General features: G+C 33.0%; 1 protein-coding gene across 1 annotated transcript; it reads right to left on the minus strand.

Annotated features, from left to right (window-relative positions):
* Positions 1-1,982: 1,982 nt before the first annotated feature.
* Positions 1,983-9,500, minus strand: LOC123916195. Its single transcript, XM_045967582.1, has 11 exons — positions 9,303-9,500; positions 9,107-9,201; positions 8,832-8,937; positions 7,944-8,042; positions 7,772-7,837; positions 7,551-7,667; positions 6,983-7,057; positions 6,530-6,632; positions 6,019-6,066; positions 2,595-2,716; positions 1,983-2,508 (listed from the first exon to the last, which is right to left on the minus strand). Exons 1-11 carry the CDS (start codon positions 9,474-9,476, stop codon positions 2,401-2,403), a joined length of 1,113 nt encoding a protein of 370 aa, XP_045823538.1. The 5' UTR covers positions 9,477-9,500; the 3' UTR covers positions 1,983-2,400.
* Between the last annotated feature and the right edge of the window lie 3,992 nt (positions 9,501-13,492).

The following is a 13,492-nucleotide window of genomic DNA, read 5'->3' on the forward strand; positions in this document are numbered from 1 at the left end:
CACATTATAATTTTTGCAACCATATAGAAAGATTTGAATTAATTGTTAAATCAATGACATGGATTATTCCTTTCCATTTTTATTTTCTCATGGATGCATCAAATGAGCAACAAGTATAATCTTAGAATAGTAGTCCCAGAAGAATTTGGGTCCACGCTGGCATACATCATCAAAGCATAAAACCTCATTTTGCCAATCAACATGCATGCATGCAAGTGAATCCAAATATATTCATGCATTTAATGATATCACATTTTTTCATGTTCTAATTTTATACATATCACGGGTCTTAAAGACTCCATTATATAACTCGATATGATGCTTCACTTGATTTGCTTTATTATAGCGTTCCATAAAACTCGTACAACGTACAGGGCGGCCACTAGTTATATTTAATAACAGAAAATATCATCATCATGTACTTCATGTATCACCTCAATCTTAATAATAAGAAAATTTTCACAATTGATGTTACTTTTTAGTAACATCAGCGGGTGTCGAGGTCTCAGAGACATTAAATTAAAATAGATCCTTGAATTTTAGAATTCATCATATAAATTTTATATATCAATAACAAATCAACGGATCCGTATAAATGCACAAATCTTTTATTAATTTTTCTTAAAAATTGTCCATTATGTTCTAAAACTGGCCACAAACTTGGTCTACAAAAAAACTTACTTAAATTTTTTCATATTGGGTAGTTTTTCTCAACAACCGTGTGTATTACATTACATATTACCGACGAAAGACAATTTAATTTGACGTGGTGTAACTCTTGCGACTGGATGCTTTGCTCAGGAGTTTGTGGAGTTGGTGAAAATATGGATCACTTGATTCTTGATATTAGGTTGTACCAAGGTTCGAGGCACTTTTCTTTTTGGTAAAGAAGCGGGTATGAGATTACAAGTAATTTGATTACCTAGTTGTTTGCGGAAGAAGGAATTTAATTATATGTTACATTTGTGGTTAACTAATTCTTTGACTTGTTTAGGAATTACTCCCTCGTTTCAATTTGATTGACACAGTTGACTGTTTTACGTATGTCGATGTATAACTTTGAAGATTAATATTTTTAATTGTATAACAGTAAAAATTATAAAAATTTGATATTTTGACAATACTCATCGAGACGAATCAAACATTTTATATGCTAATATTTATTTTTGTTTATTAATAAAAAATAAGGTCAAAGTAATATGTGTGAATAGTGCACAACAGTCAATTTTGTCAATCAAATTGGGACGGATGAAGTAATAGGTAATTTGTTGATTGTGCTTAATTTTTAAATATAATTCAGGTTGCCTTATTAAAAAAAAAAACCCATTGTGGATTACATAACAAAAGATCTGGAGAAGTTGATTGGACGTGCGAGAGAAAGATAATGACTTGTTTGATCGGCGGATTGGATAACTTTAGTTGTACTGTGTTTGATTGTAAAACTGTTTGACAAACTGGAAGGCAATGGACAGACAAAAACATAAATTTTTGTCTCTCACTAAACCACAGCACAACTTTTTGTCCGCAGTACAAGTTGTCTAAAATACCAAAATACCATTTTGTTAACCAAATATCAAGACAAAAAATTGTTCAATATCACAAAAGTTTGTTCTGTGTTATTCTGTCCAGTATTTATCCTTTACCGATCAAACACACCACGCCCGTAGTAATTTCCATCTTTGTTTTTCCATTGTCTATTAAACACTATTTAACTTATTAACGTAAAAAAAAAAAAACACTATTTAACTTTTATCATAATTACTTTTCTAAAGTCACACGTATGAATGACTATGATTTGTTTACAATGAAATTTTTTTTTATATTGACAATGAATCAAAATTAAACTCCTCGATAAGCATGTAAATATTAGTTTTGTTTATAGTATTTTGTTACGGATGGACATTTATTCATTTATTATCAATGTAATTATCATGTTTATAAATTAAATTAAGCATGCTGCTGAGTGCAAAGGAACTTAAGCACACATTCAAAACAAAATTCTTCCTATTTTCACAATTCCATATGCTAGTAGAGACATATGTAGAAAAAAAAAATCTTTTTTTTTTGACAAAATGTAGAAGAATAATTTATCGCCAGATTCTAGGATGAATCTACAACATTTTCCCCCAAACTTTGGCTTCAGGACAAATTCCTTGCCTATGTATAATCTGCAGTGCAAAACTAGCTGAAAGTAGCCAGATGCATGAAAGCCAATCCACTGATCCACATCTGTACATAGCTACTTGCTCGTATATATGATTATCCAGAATTCTCCAGCTCACCACTATATGTATTCGCTTGATCTGCTGCGAAAATCATAAATCACAACTAGCATCATGTAGAAATTACAATGGCTTATGACATTCCAGCTGCCAACACATCTTCAGTTATGATGAAATGCTATTGTTGTTTCCCCTGGCCCTGAAGCACTTGAACAATCTCATGTGCTCTAGTTTCGATGCCTTTTAGGTACTCTGTCAGAGTCCGCTGTTGGTAAGAACCTCCCTCCTATCAAATGTACAACATCGATTAAGCAGAAGACAAGAAAAAAAAGAAAAAGATGAACCAAATGTAGAAAAGCATAGCTGTCTCACAGTTCTAATTAAAGTGCGCTCCATTCGTTTCTTCAAGACAGAATAGAGTTCCTCTGGTGAAATATCCCCAGCACCAATTGTCAATCCCTTGATCAAAATACTGTTCCATTCTTGTTCAGGAGCTGCGCAAGGGAGCAAAAATAGTTGATCTTGATGCAAGATATGTAACATAAGTTGGAGATAAAAGGTGGCACACTATTAATCTAGACCAGACAAACATAGAAGATATACCATCCACAACATCGAGACTTCTGGGTATACAGAAGGCTAAAACATTATCCAGGGAACATAACAAGGAAAGTCAGAAACTATACTACTGGAAAAAAGTTGTTTAATGGTTAGCCAAAATTATCCTTCATATAATCTAGTTTCTTACGACTCTTAATCAGTAAGTCCCATTGGTTTACAGAGAGGGTGAATCAGAAATCACATGTACTATTGAAGTAATAGGGTTAGTGTTGAAAGAAAAAATTACCAATATACTAACCCAATTACTCTTAAAAGAAAAAACTTACCAATATTACATAAACAAAAAAAGTTCTAACTTTGTCTAAAAAATGTCATCTACATAATATGTTAAGCTTAATATAAATTATCCAATATATTCTATCAAATTAAAAAAGTAGGTAGTAACAAAATATCCATAAAAAATGACATACTGTCTTGGATGTTTCATCAACCCATTCAAAAAATTAACCAACAAAGTATAATATGTTATATCTAACTAAATAAAGTCAAATACATAAATAGAATTAATAATCAATGACTTAACAGATGCAAGCCGGTCAACATCATCAGAACCCCAAAATATGCGTAAGCGATGTGGCAAAAATAATATTTTGTCTGTTGTAACAAACCGTTCTTGTTTTGTTAGATCCATTTTCTTCAACTCATTCATAATTTTTCTTAATCATCGAAAACTTCTTTAGCTAGACAGTTTGCAGCTTCGCACAGTCTTAAAAAGCTTTCTCCAATAATACTCCCAAAATTCTTTCCTAACTCAGTTATACTGTGAGCAAGTATGTTTGCCCCTCTGTGTCTTTTCTTTGGTTGAAGTTCCATATGACCACACTTTCTTTTTGCTTGTGATTGATTAAGAGATGGTGATTGGGTAACTTCAAGTTCATCATTATTTTGCTCCTCCTCTTTATGCTCCTCTTCTTCTTTATTTATCTCCTCAACATTATCACCAGGGGGGCAAATCTTTTGCCAGTAGGACGATCTTTTCCAAAAGCATGAGCAAGTTTATCAAAAAGTGGGATTGGAGCATACCTAAAATCTTTTGTGTTTAGATGACTCTGCACAAAAATAAACAAAATAATAATAATAATCAACATAAACTAAAATAAGCAAAGTTGAACCAACTATAATTGAAACTAAAATAAAATTAATAAACATTATCTTTACATAATCCTTCCACACTTCATCATTTCCTCTCTTCATCCCGACCAAATCCACTTGGATTAACCATATCATAAATGACACCGTAAATTGACTTAAGCCTCTTTATTGCAGATTCAATGTGTGGTTTCACCTCCACATCTAAGAAATTTTTCCTCGAATTTGGTCTCAGCCATTCTCAAGGTGTGTGCTTTGAATTGTCCATTGTCGAATCTATGACCTTTGTTCACAGCTTCAACCAGTATATCAAGTAAAGTTTCATCTTCACTATCAGACCATTGTCTACGATCTCTCTTTTTCTTGTTATTTTGCTGTATGCCAGTCTCAGATTCCATTCCTATTGTATAACCAAACTTAAAATTTAATGTCCATGCGAAGTTGATTAACACATATGACGTCATCTCGGTTGATCAAACTCTCTAAAATTCTCCCCTTAATCCTTCTCTATACGAGACGCTTCAGAAAACTAAATTAAGGGGAGAATTTTTAGAGAATTTGATCAACCGAGATGACGTCATATGTGTTAATCAACTTCGCACGGACATTAAATTTTAAGTTTGGTTATACAATATGAATGAAAATCTGAGATTGGCATGCAACAAAATAACAAGAAAAAGAGAGATCGTAGACAATGGTCTGATAGTGAAGATGAAGCTTTACTTGATATACTAATTGAAGCTGTGAACAAAGGTCATAGATGCGACAATGGACAATTCAAAGCACACACCTTGAGAATGACTGAGACCAAATTGGAGGAAACGTTTCCTAGATGTGGAATTGAGGTGAAGCCACACATTGAATCTACAATGAAGAGGCTTAGGTCAATTTATGGAATCATTTATGATATGGTTAATCAAAGTGGATTTGGTTGGGATGAAGAGAGGAAAATTATTAAGGTGGAAAATGATGAAGTGTGGAAGGATTATGTAAAGGTAATGTTTGTTAATTTTATTTTGTTGATAGTTTATTTGAGTTTCAATAGTTGGTTCATCTTTGCTATTTTTGCTTATTTTAGTTTCAATTATTGATTATTACTATTTTATTTATTTTTTTGTGTGCAGAGTCATCCAAACGCAAAAGATTATAGGTATGCTCCAATCCGACTAATTGATAAATTTGCTCATGCTTTTGGAAAAGATCGTGCTACCGGCAAAAGATCTGCTCCCCTGCTGATAATGTTGATGAGATTAGATAAAGAAGAGGAGGAGCAAAATAATGATGAGTTTGAAGTAGAAGTTACCCAATCACCATTTCTTAATCAATCACAAGCAAAGAGAAAGTGTGACCATATGGAACTTCAACCAAAGAAAAGAAACAGAGGGGCAAATATACTTTGCTCACGGTATAATGAGTTAGGAAAGAATTTTGGGAGTATTATTGGAGAAAGCTCTTTAAGACTGTGCGAAGCTATGAACCGTTGGTAAAGAGGTGTTTGATGATTCAAAAAATATTATGAACGAACCCACTTGGGGTTGGTCTAGTGGTGTTGGCTTGGGTCCTTGGAGAATGCTCCTCTCAAGGTCTCAGGTTCGATTCCTCTGGTGCCAATTTCGGTGTGCTAAGTCCATACAGAGTAAAAAACACTCTGGCTTTAAATGGCCCCCGCAAGTGGGCGGTGGGATTGGTCCCCTTGGATTAGTCGGTCCTACGGCCGGATACCAAGTTTTCAGAAAAAAAATAAAAAAAAAATGAACGAGTTGAAGAAAATGGATCTAACAGAACAAGAACGATTTGTTGCAGCAGACAAAATATTATCCATGCCACATTGCTTACACATATTTTGGGGTTCTGATGATGTTGACCGTCTTGCATTTGTTAAGTCATTAATTATTAATTCTATTTACATACTTGACTTTATTTAGTCAGCTATAACATATTATACTTTGTTGGCTAATTTTTTGGATGGTTTGATGAAACATCTAAGACAATATGTTGTTTTTTTACGGATTTTCTGTTACTATTGGGAATAGAGACCTCCTTAAACAAGTGTCTATAACAGAAAATATTAGGATGATAAAGATACCTTTGATTATGGTTTCGAGGAATTGCTCGTCCTTCAGAACTTCTTTCCCTGAAAGAAGAATACAACAATTTTTTAAATTAAATAATTTTTTTAAATAATCCTTCCAACCATGAAGATATGTTGACTACCAAGAAGCCAAGAATACAATGTTATAATGAAAACGTTAATGTCTAAAACTTCTGTTTTCTACACACCAGCAGTGAAAATTGGAATTTTAAATAAGCAACCTGGTTTCATAGATTGATAAGTATGCCTTAGTAATTAATGTTAAACAGTGTGATAAAAAACAACTAAGTGAAAGTGTTATCGGTAATCATATTAATTTGGTCAAGTTTATTTTTTCCCGCATGTGCTATTTCAAAAACAAAATCGTGTTCAACTAAGTTCTTGAGAGAAGCAAAAAATCAAAATAACATAACAATGTACCCCGACTAGTGTCATGCTTCTAAAGCAAATACTCATCTATTCAGACATAAATTTTGTGTATAGGGTAATCCCACTATAAACTAACCTTTCATGGCATAACTACGTTTTGAGAGAAAGTTGGAAGCATACAGTTGCAAAACCTTTTGCAACATAGCCTCAAGCCCAGGCTTATCACCATCTTCCTTTGCCTGCTCATTATAGTCAACATATTGTTGAGTCTTAAGTAATATGTAAGGTAATTACAGCAGAAAAAGTGAAATATAAAAGTGAATATCATAAATAAAATACACACCAAACCAAACATATAGCAGTATTCTAACAAATATCCCAAAAGGATCACTAAGCATTTGGGAAAGAAAAATAGTAACTAATGCACTCGGAGCATCTTTGACATATAAGAATTAAGAAACTAATACAAGTTTTAAGGATAGTATAGATAGAAGGCAATGTTGGCGGTTATTAGAGCACAGAGTGTCTACTGACAAATGAAATTATTACAGGTTAAGAAAAAAGCAGTGGAAGTGAAAAAGAGACTCACTTGTCTGAGTTGTGCATTAACTTCGGCAAGGAACCCTTCATCCAGTTGTCCTTCTTGCTCCCTTTGTTTTATTTCCTAATGTTTATGATTCAAATTTTAAATAGTTGGACAAGATTAGCTGCAAATATACATCAGACAAGTGATATATATTTTAAATAGTTAGATCAAAATAACCCACTGGCAATAATAAATTATCAAAATAAAAGTTAGTGAATTAGAAGAGAAGAAATACTATATCTACAAATTTGTGGTTCTGCAGTTAAACTTTCAATTAAACTTGCATTACAAATCTTAGAAGAATACACATGCATATTATGTTCTTCTTTTTTTCCTGAGTTCCTATCACACTGTTTATTATTGTCAATGTCATTAGTCATTTGGCCTCATAAGTCTTATCTAATTTATTTTTCACAAAACCTGAATAAGAATTAAGCTTAAGGTTAACAGATTGACACAACTATTGTATGATTACCCAAGTCACTGTATATGGAAGTGCAGAAATACAGTATAGTCTGCCCTCCAGTGAAACAGGCCATTCTTGCTAAAACCAGTGAGAAACAGAACTCACCATTTCCATCAACTTGAGTGCTTGAGGATCTTGGGGAGGCCAAGAAATCTCTCCTTCATCATTAATCACATGTTTTAGAACTCCCTTCAGGACATCAGTTGCAGACTCTATCCTTTCCTGCAAAGCAAGTATGTGGTAACAAGATTATAGTCCAAAGAAGCAATAAAAGAAAATCAAACAAACATTGAACAATAATCAGTGAATTGAAGAGGGAGATATACATTAGTCTTATGAACCACAAGATCCACCACATTCATAACCGTTGCAGCCAATTCTTCATAATCTTTCTGCATACCAGCAATAAACATAAAACAAATATAGTATGACCATTATTAATGAAAGAACTATACAAAGACTATCCACAGAAATACTGTCAGAAATTTGAAAGCATACTTTATCATCCTCAGACTTGCAAGTATCAGATCTTGCAGCAAGTCGTATCCAGAAGCTCGGATTGAAAGCGAGGATGTTTTCAACAACGATTTTCTGAAGCTGTTTCCAAAGGAAGCCAATATCAACAAACGTTATCTAAAATCTATCAATTAATACCGATACTTATCTCACACTGACTACTTTTATTTGTTTTCTGAAGTACTATATCATTACTTATAATCAATAATTTCACCTCGTCAAGCTTAAATATAGTTCTTTTGAGTACATTTTTTCTAATGCAAATATCACAACACATTTTTTTATAAAAAATTTCAATATAATATTTTAAGAGTAAACCATCGAATTTGGTCTTTGTCTTTGTAACCCGCTCTTAAATAGGTCTTTGACTCTTAAATGTGCTAAGTGCTAAGTGTCATGGACAATGACATCATTGACATCACACAATGTAAGTGTCACATAGTCAACCATGAATTTAAAACCGTGATTATTTTTGATAAAAAGTTAGTAAAGATAGGAACTAATTTGATATTAAGTTGACAATGTCAAAGACTATTATGATAAAAAAGTGAATGAAGACATAGACTTATTTGACAATATGTGAAACAGATGTTCACTGAGGGACCAGATTGAGAAACGTTTGACAGAGACATTGACTGATTTGAGATAGTGAAAGAGTCAGAGACCTATTTGAAAGTGAGTTACAAAGACCGACCAAATTTGGTGGTTTACTCAATTTTTTAATTTCCGAAAGCAAACACAAGTACCTATACTAGTAAATTACTAAACCATGAAACATATCTACAACAATATACAGTTAAGTGCAATTTTCCCTTATGCTTGGAAGCAAACATATCTATAGTATAAAAAAAATTAGTTAGAAATTCATACTTCACGAGGATTAGCTTCCCTAAGCGTATCGATGAGCCTATCAATTTCAACCGTGTTTTTAAAAGCTTCTTCCGCTTCTTGATTGGCTGCACATATGAAAGTTTTCCTGTTTTTAGATCCAAACACGCCATTTCAAATTTACAATCTAAGATAATTACATCAAATATTAGCAATAATACAAGACAAGAAGTGAAAATAAACCCTCACATCACAAAATACAAATAATAATATTAATCAGTAACATCGAGCATGAATTGAACGGTACAGTACATTACCTTGTTCTCGAATTCAAATTAAACAGTGTAAGGTTCTTCGAGCTATGTTTGCGGTTGCAGAGAATCTGAGTTTTCCGATTATGTAGCAGTGTACGCTAAATTAAAGCATGGAAATAATGAGATTAATTAGTGAGGGTGAAGCGGTTAAACGAAACACGAAATGCATGATAATAAGAATAAGAATGGAATAACGTACTTGTTGTTGTGGATGTGATGATGAAGAATGTGTATAAGCGGAAGCGGAAGCGGAGGAGATAGAGAACGCGTTCATTCTCATTGGAGTGAGGGAGGGAGGGATAGTTGGTTGGTTCCGTGGCGGGAGAGAGGTCTGTAGACTGTAGTAACCCTTGTGTATCCAAATCCCAACCATACAACTCTCGCTCACTACTAGAGTAGAGGAGTATTTAGATATTCAATTTTTATTTTTTAGGGTTAAATAATTTTTATTAAAAAAAAAACGATATTCATTTATTCCGATAATCAATAGACGTCGCTAAAAACAAAAATAATGAATCTGCGAACAAACTCGCAACATCCAAGTTAATAGCATACAGAGCCAAAATGCCTACAAATAATATGACAAAATCATTGAATCTGCGATTGATTGAAAATGATCTTTCAATATGAACTAAACGAACACCGCAATAAGACGGGAAATCAAACAACGCCGTACTAAGAAGACGACCAACACAAATGCCGGACTCGGACGGCGAAATCACAAATACAAAAGAAAACAATTAAAAGACTCAAATCAATATGAAAATCACTTATTTAGATTAAAAATAACGAGGAAAAAATATGTATACGGGTGATTTTAGGCCAAAAAAACCTAAAACCACCCCTAACCGGTAGAAGAAGAAGAAAACTCAAGATGAAAAAACTTAGGGCCGGCAAAGCTTACCACGAGTGAGAAAAAAGTTGGGTTAAATAAGTTTTTTATTCTATAAATATCTCAAATTTTATTTTAGTCTATGTAAAAAATTTCACCAATTTTTTGTCCCAAAAATATTTTCTATCACAACTTTTCGTCTATATTGTGTACTTTCATATACTATGAACCTCTATAACTAAAATTTAGATTTTTTTAACGTAAAGATTAATTTTTTATGCGCAAAAAGCTACCAAATTCATATTTAATTCATCTTTTGTTAAAAAAATTTAAACTTTCTTAACCAAAAAAAAAAAAAAAACTTTTGCAAGAGAGATTCCTAAAATGTACTAAACATGACCGTAGGAAAAAAAAATAAATTGAAATTTCGAATGATATACACAAGTTAACTGAAAAGCAGGAACCGAAAATCATGACAGAAATATTTGAGAGACCAAAAGTTGCTGAAATTTTTTATAGGAATTAAAAACGAAGTTTGAGATATTTATTATAGGGACAAGAAAACATATTTAATTCCGTAAAAAAACATATTTAACCCTATTTTTTATACCAAATATATTTGGTAGGAGTATAATCGATTATGTTTGGACAGATTTTTAATTTTCTTTAAAAAAAATGTTTGGTCGAATAAAATTTCTATCTGTTCGGTTGATCGGTTTAAAATATTTCTTTTAAATAATGTGTTTATTCTGTGTATTCTATGCTATTATTTATTCTCGGAAATGACTTGTGTCATCTTGAAGATCTTGCCTCCAACTATCTTAGGAATTTTAGGTAGCTATGCAATTTCCACCATAACTTCATCAACCCCTAGAATGTACCTTTCCGTCCTTATGAAGATTTTCTCTCCTCCAACTACCTTTGAATTTTGAGATAGCTCCACAAGCCGTAACAAGCATACTCCAAGTATCGGAACGCCTTCTGCATCCTTGAATATTTCCTTGCTCTCAACAAAAGAATAACACACAAGGTGTTCATAGTCATACTCTTCTGGTGCATCAACATCACTCCCTTCCCAATCTTTCACTTGATAGCTATGAGTCAATATGGATTGTCTTCTTTTAGTTCCAGTATCGGAAGACTCCACCTCAAACTGAGTTTCCTTCACCATAGTTTCACACAAGAACCTCTTTGGTGACTTAGCTCCCAAACACGCACATCCACTATGAATTCCACCTGGTTACATGCAAAACTTATCAAATTGCTCTGAAACAAACTTCAAGGCCATTTTAGTTTTCAACATTTCTAGTTTAGTTCCACCACCTAGCAATCCTCATTTAGCCAATCCAACTAAACTCATGTCACTAACAAACATCAAACCCACAAAACCTATAGTTCAACAATACCATATGATACGTTACTAGCAACAAAATGCATGGCCAATAATAATAAATATACCCCAAAGAGCACTTATCCATTGAATCTTATCACCCAATAATTCCCTCTCTCTACCTCTCTAAGTGTTGCCCAAAACCCTAGCCACCAACGACTTCAAAAATACAATTTTTCTCTTTTTTTCAAGCTACCAAATCTGTCAGGAAAATGCAGTTTTTGTATCATTGTTGGATTGTGAGTCACGCACATGCAACAAGTATAGTCTATGAGCCCCGCACATGAGGTAGTAGCCAGAATCATGAAATTCACCAATTCCTCAACAGTCCATCGGCCCCGCAAGTGACCCTATGCGCCTGAACATGAGGCAGAACCTAAAACATAACAGAAAAACTTAGATTTTAACCAACAGTTTTATAAAACAAAACCAAATTAACTAACATATTTTCATTTCTTGTTGAAAAAGAAAAATTCATATTCATAAGTTGTTAAACACTTAAACATATTATTTCAAAAAGAAATACACAACTTTTGAGAAGAATATTTCTATATTAAGTTGTTTATCATGTGTTTTTAGGACATATTTTAGCATTTTCTTTATAAAAATAGTATTAGTAAAAGATTCGGTTTGATTTTTTTTTTTTGGTAGAAAGAGAGGGCTAAAGCCAAATTCGGTTTGGCTTTTAATCCGAACCAAACTAAAAAGGTTAATCTGAACTAAACTAAAAAGGTTAACGGCTGGCCAATAAACCTCATTCACGTAAATGTTATGAATACTTAATGTGTAAAAAGAAAAAGATTTTGGAATATATATTTGTGATGAAATCTATAATTTTATGATATTTTATTTTATCAAATTTTTCTAAAACATGCTCACACGTTAATGCTACTAAAATATTTGCCTTAGGCTCCACAAGGATCACAGTTAACAAAATGTAATAGAAAAAAGTCTTCATCATTTAATAGTTTAGCTGGTCCTAATGTATTAGCATGCCTCATACCCTAAGAATTAATCTACACATTTATATGGAAGTAACTTTAAACTTTCATGTTACATGTATGTCGGAGTGGCCTTAGCTTGCATGGAGTTTTCATCTAAAGATTCGTCGCTGAAAAGTACAGTATATTTAACAATCATATATTAGATGATGAATCTATAATTTAAATTTTGTTTATACACTCACCTTGGTTACATGCTACTTATTAAGTTCATCTTAAGTAAACACATGATTAAAGGTACGATGTTTCTTTCCAATATTATATGGAAAATGCTAAAAAGTGCCCCCGGGACACTGGTTAAGATGCAAAAATAGTAATTTGGCATTGGAGTTTGTGCAGTCAACTTCTCGAAAGTTTAAAAAGTGTTCTTTTCTTTTCAAAACTTTCTGTTTTTGGTTTCCTTAACCGGTGCCCATGACCCATATTATATATATACCCATTTTATGCTCGACACCTCGCATATCTTTTACAATATTTTGTTCCAAATTAAGATTCTCTCAATACCCCATCATCATAATATTATATATACAGGTCTGAAAAAAGTGTTTTCTGTCGTCTAGTTTGGCCGACTTATTTAATTAATCCATTCCACACACCCACTTTTGTTATTGCACTTTCCAGGTTCTGCTTATCTTCGTTCATTCAATTTGGTCAAAGAGTTTCGGTTGGTGTGGCACTCGGTCCTTTGGGCTATTTGGAGAGCAAGGAACAATAGGGTTTTTAATAATCTTGAGGTGAAGCCTTGTGAAATTATAGAAGAGGTGAAAGTTACTTCATGGAAATGGAGTTTGGAGCGGTTGAAGATTTCCCCTTGCCTCTTCTATGAATGGTGCTTGGAGCCGGGCATTTGTATAAATAGTTGATGATCCTTAAGGTGTAGGTGTTCTGAAGTTTAGCTTTTTGGGATGGGTGTTTTTTCCTCTCTGTTTAGGTGGGGGTGGTGTTTGGTCTCTTGTTAGAATTAGATATGACCACATCTATTACTTGTATTTATTTTTCCTTCCCCTCTCTTGACCCTTCTTGTGCCTTGATTGTTGGTTAATAAATTCAAAAAAATTTGGTCAAAGAGTAACACAATGTCTAACACACTCATTGTAGTGATTTGCTTTGAAAATGAAAATACTCAAATAGATTGGAGACAACACAAAAAAAAAGTTGAAATCAAA

Source organism: Trifolium pratense, linkage group LG3 (assembly GCF_020283565.1).
Source record: "Trifolium pratense cultivar HEN17-A07 linkage group LG3, ARS_RC_1.1, whole genome shotgun sequence".
Lineage (NCBI taxonomy): Eukaryota > Viridiplantae > Streptophyta > Magnoliopsida > Fabales > Fabaceae > Trifolium > Trifolium pratense.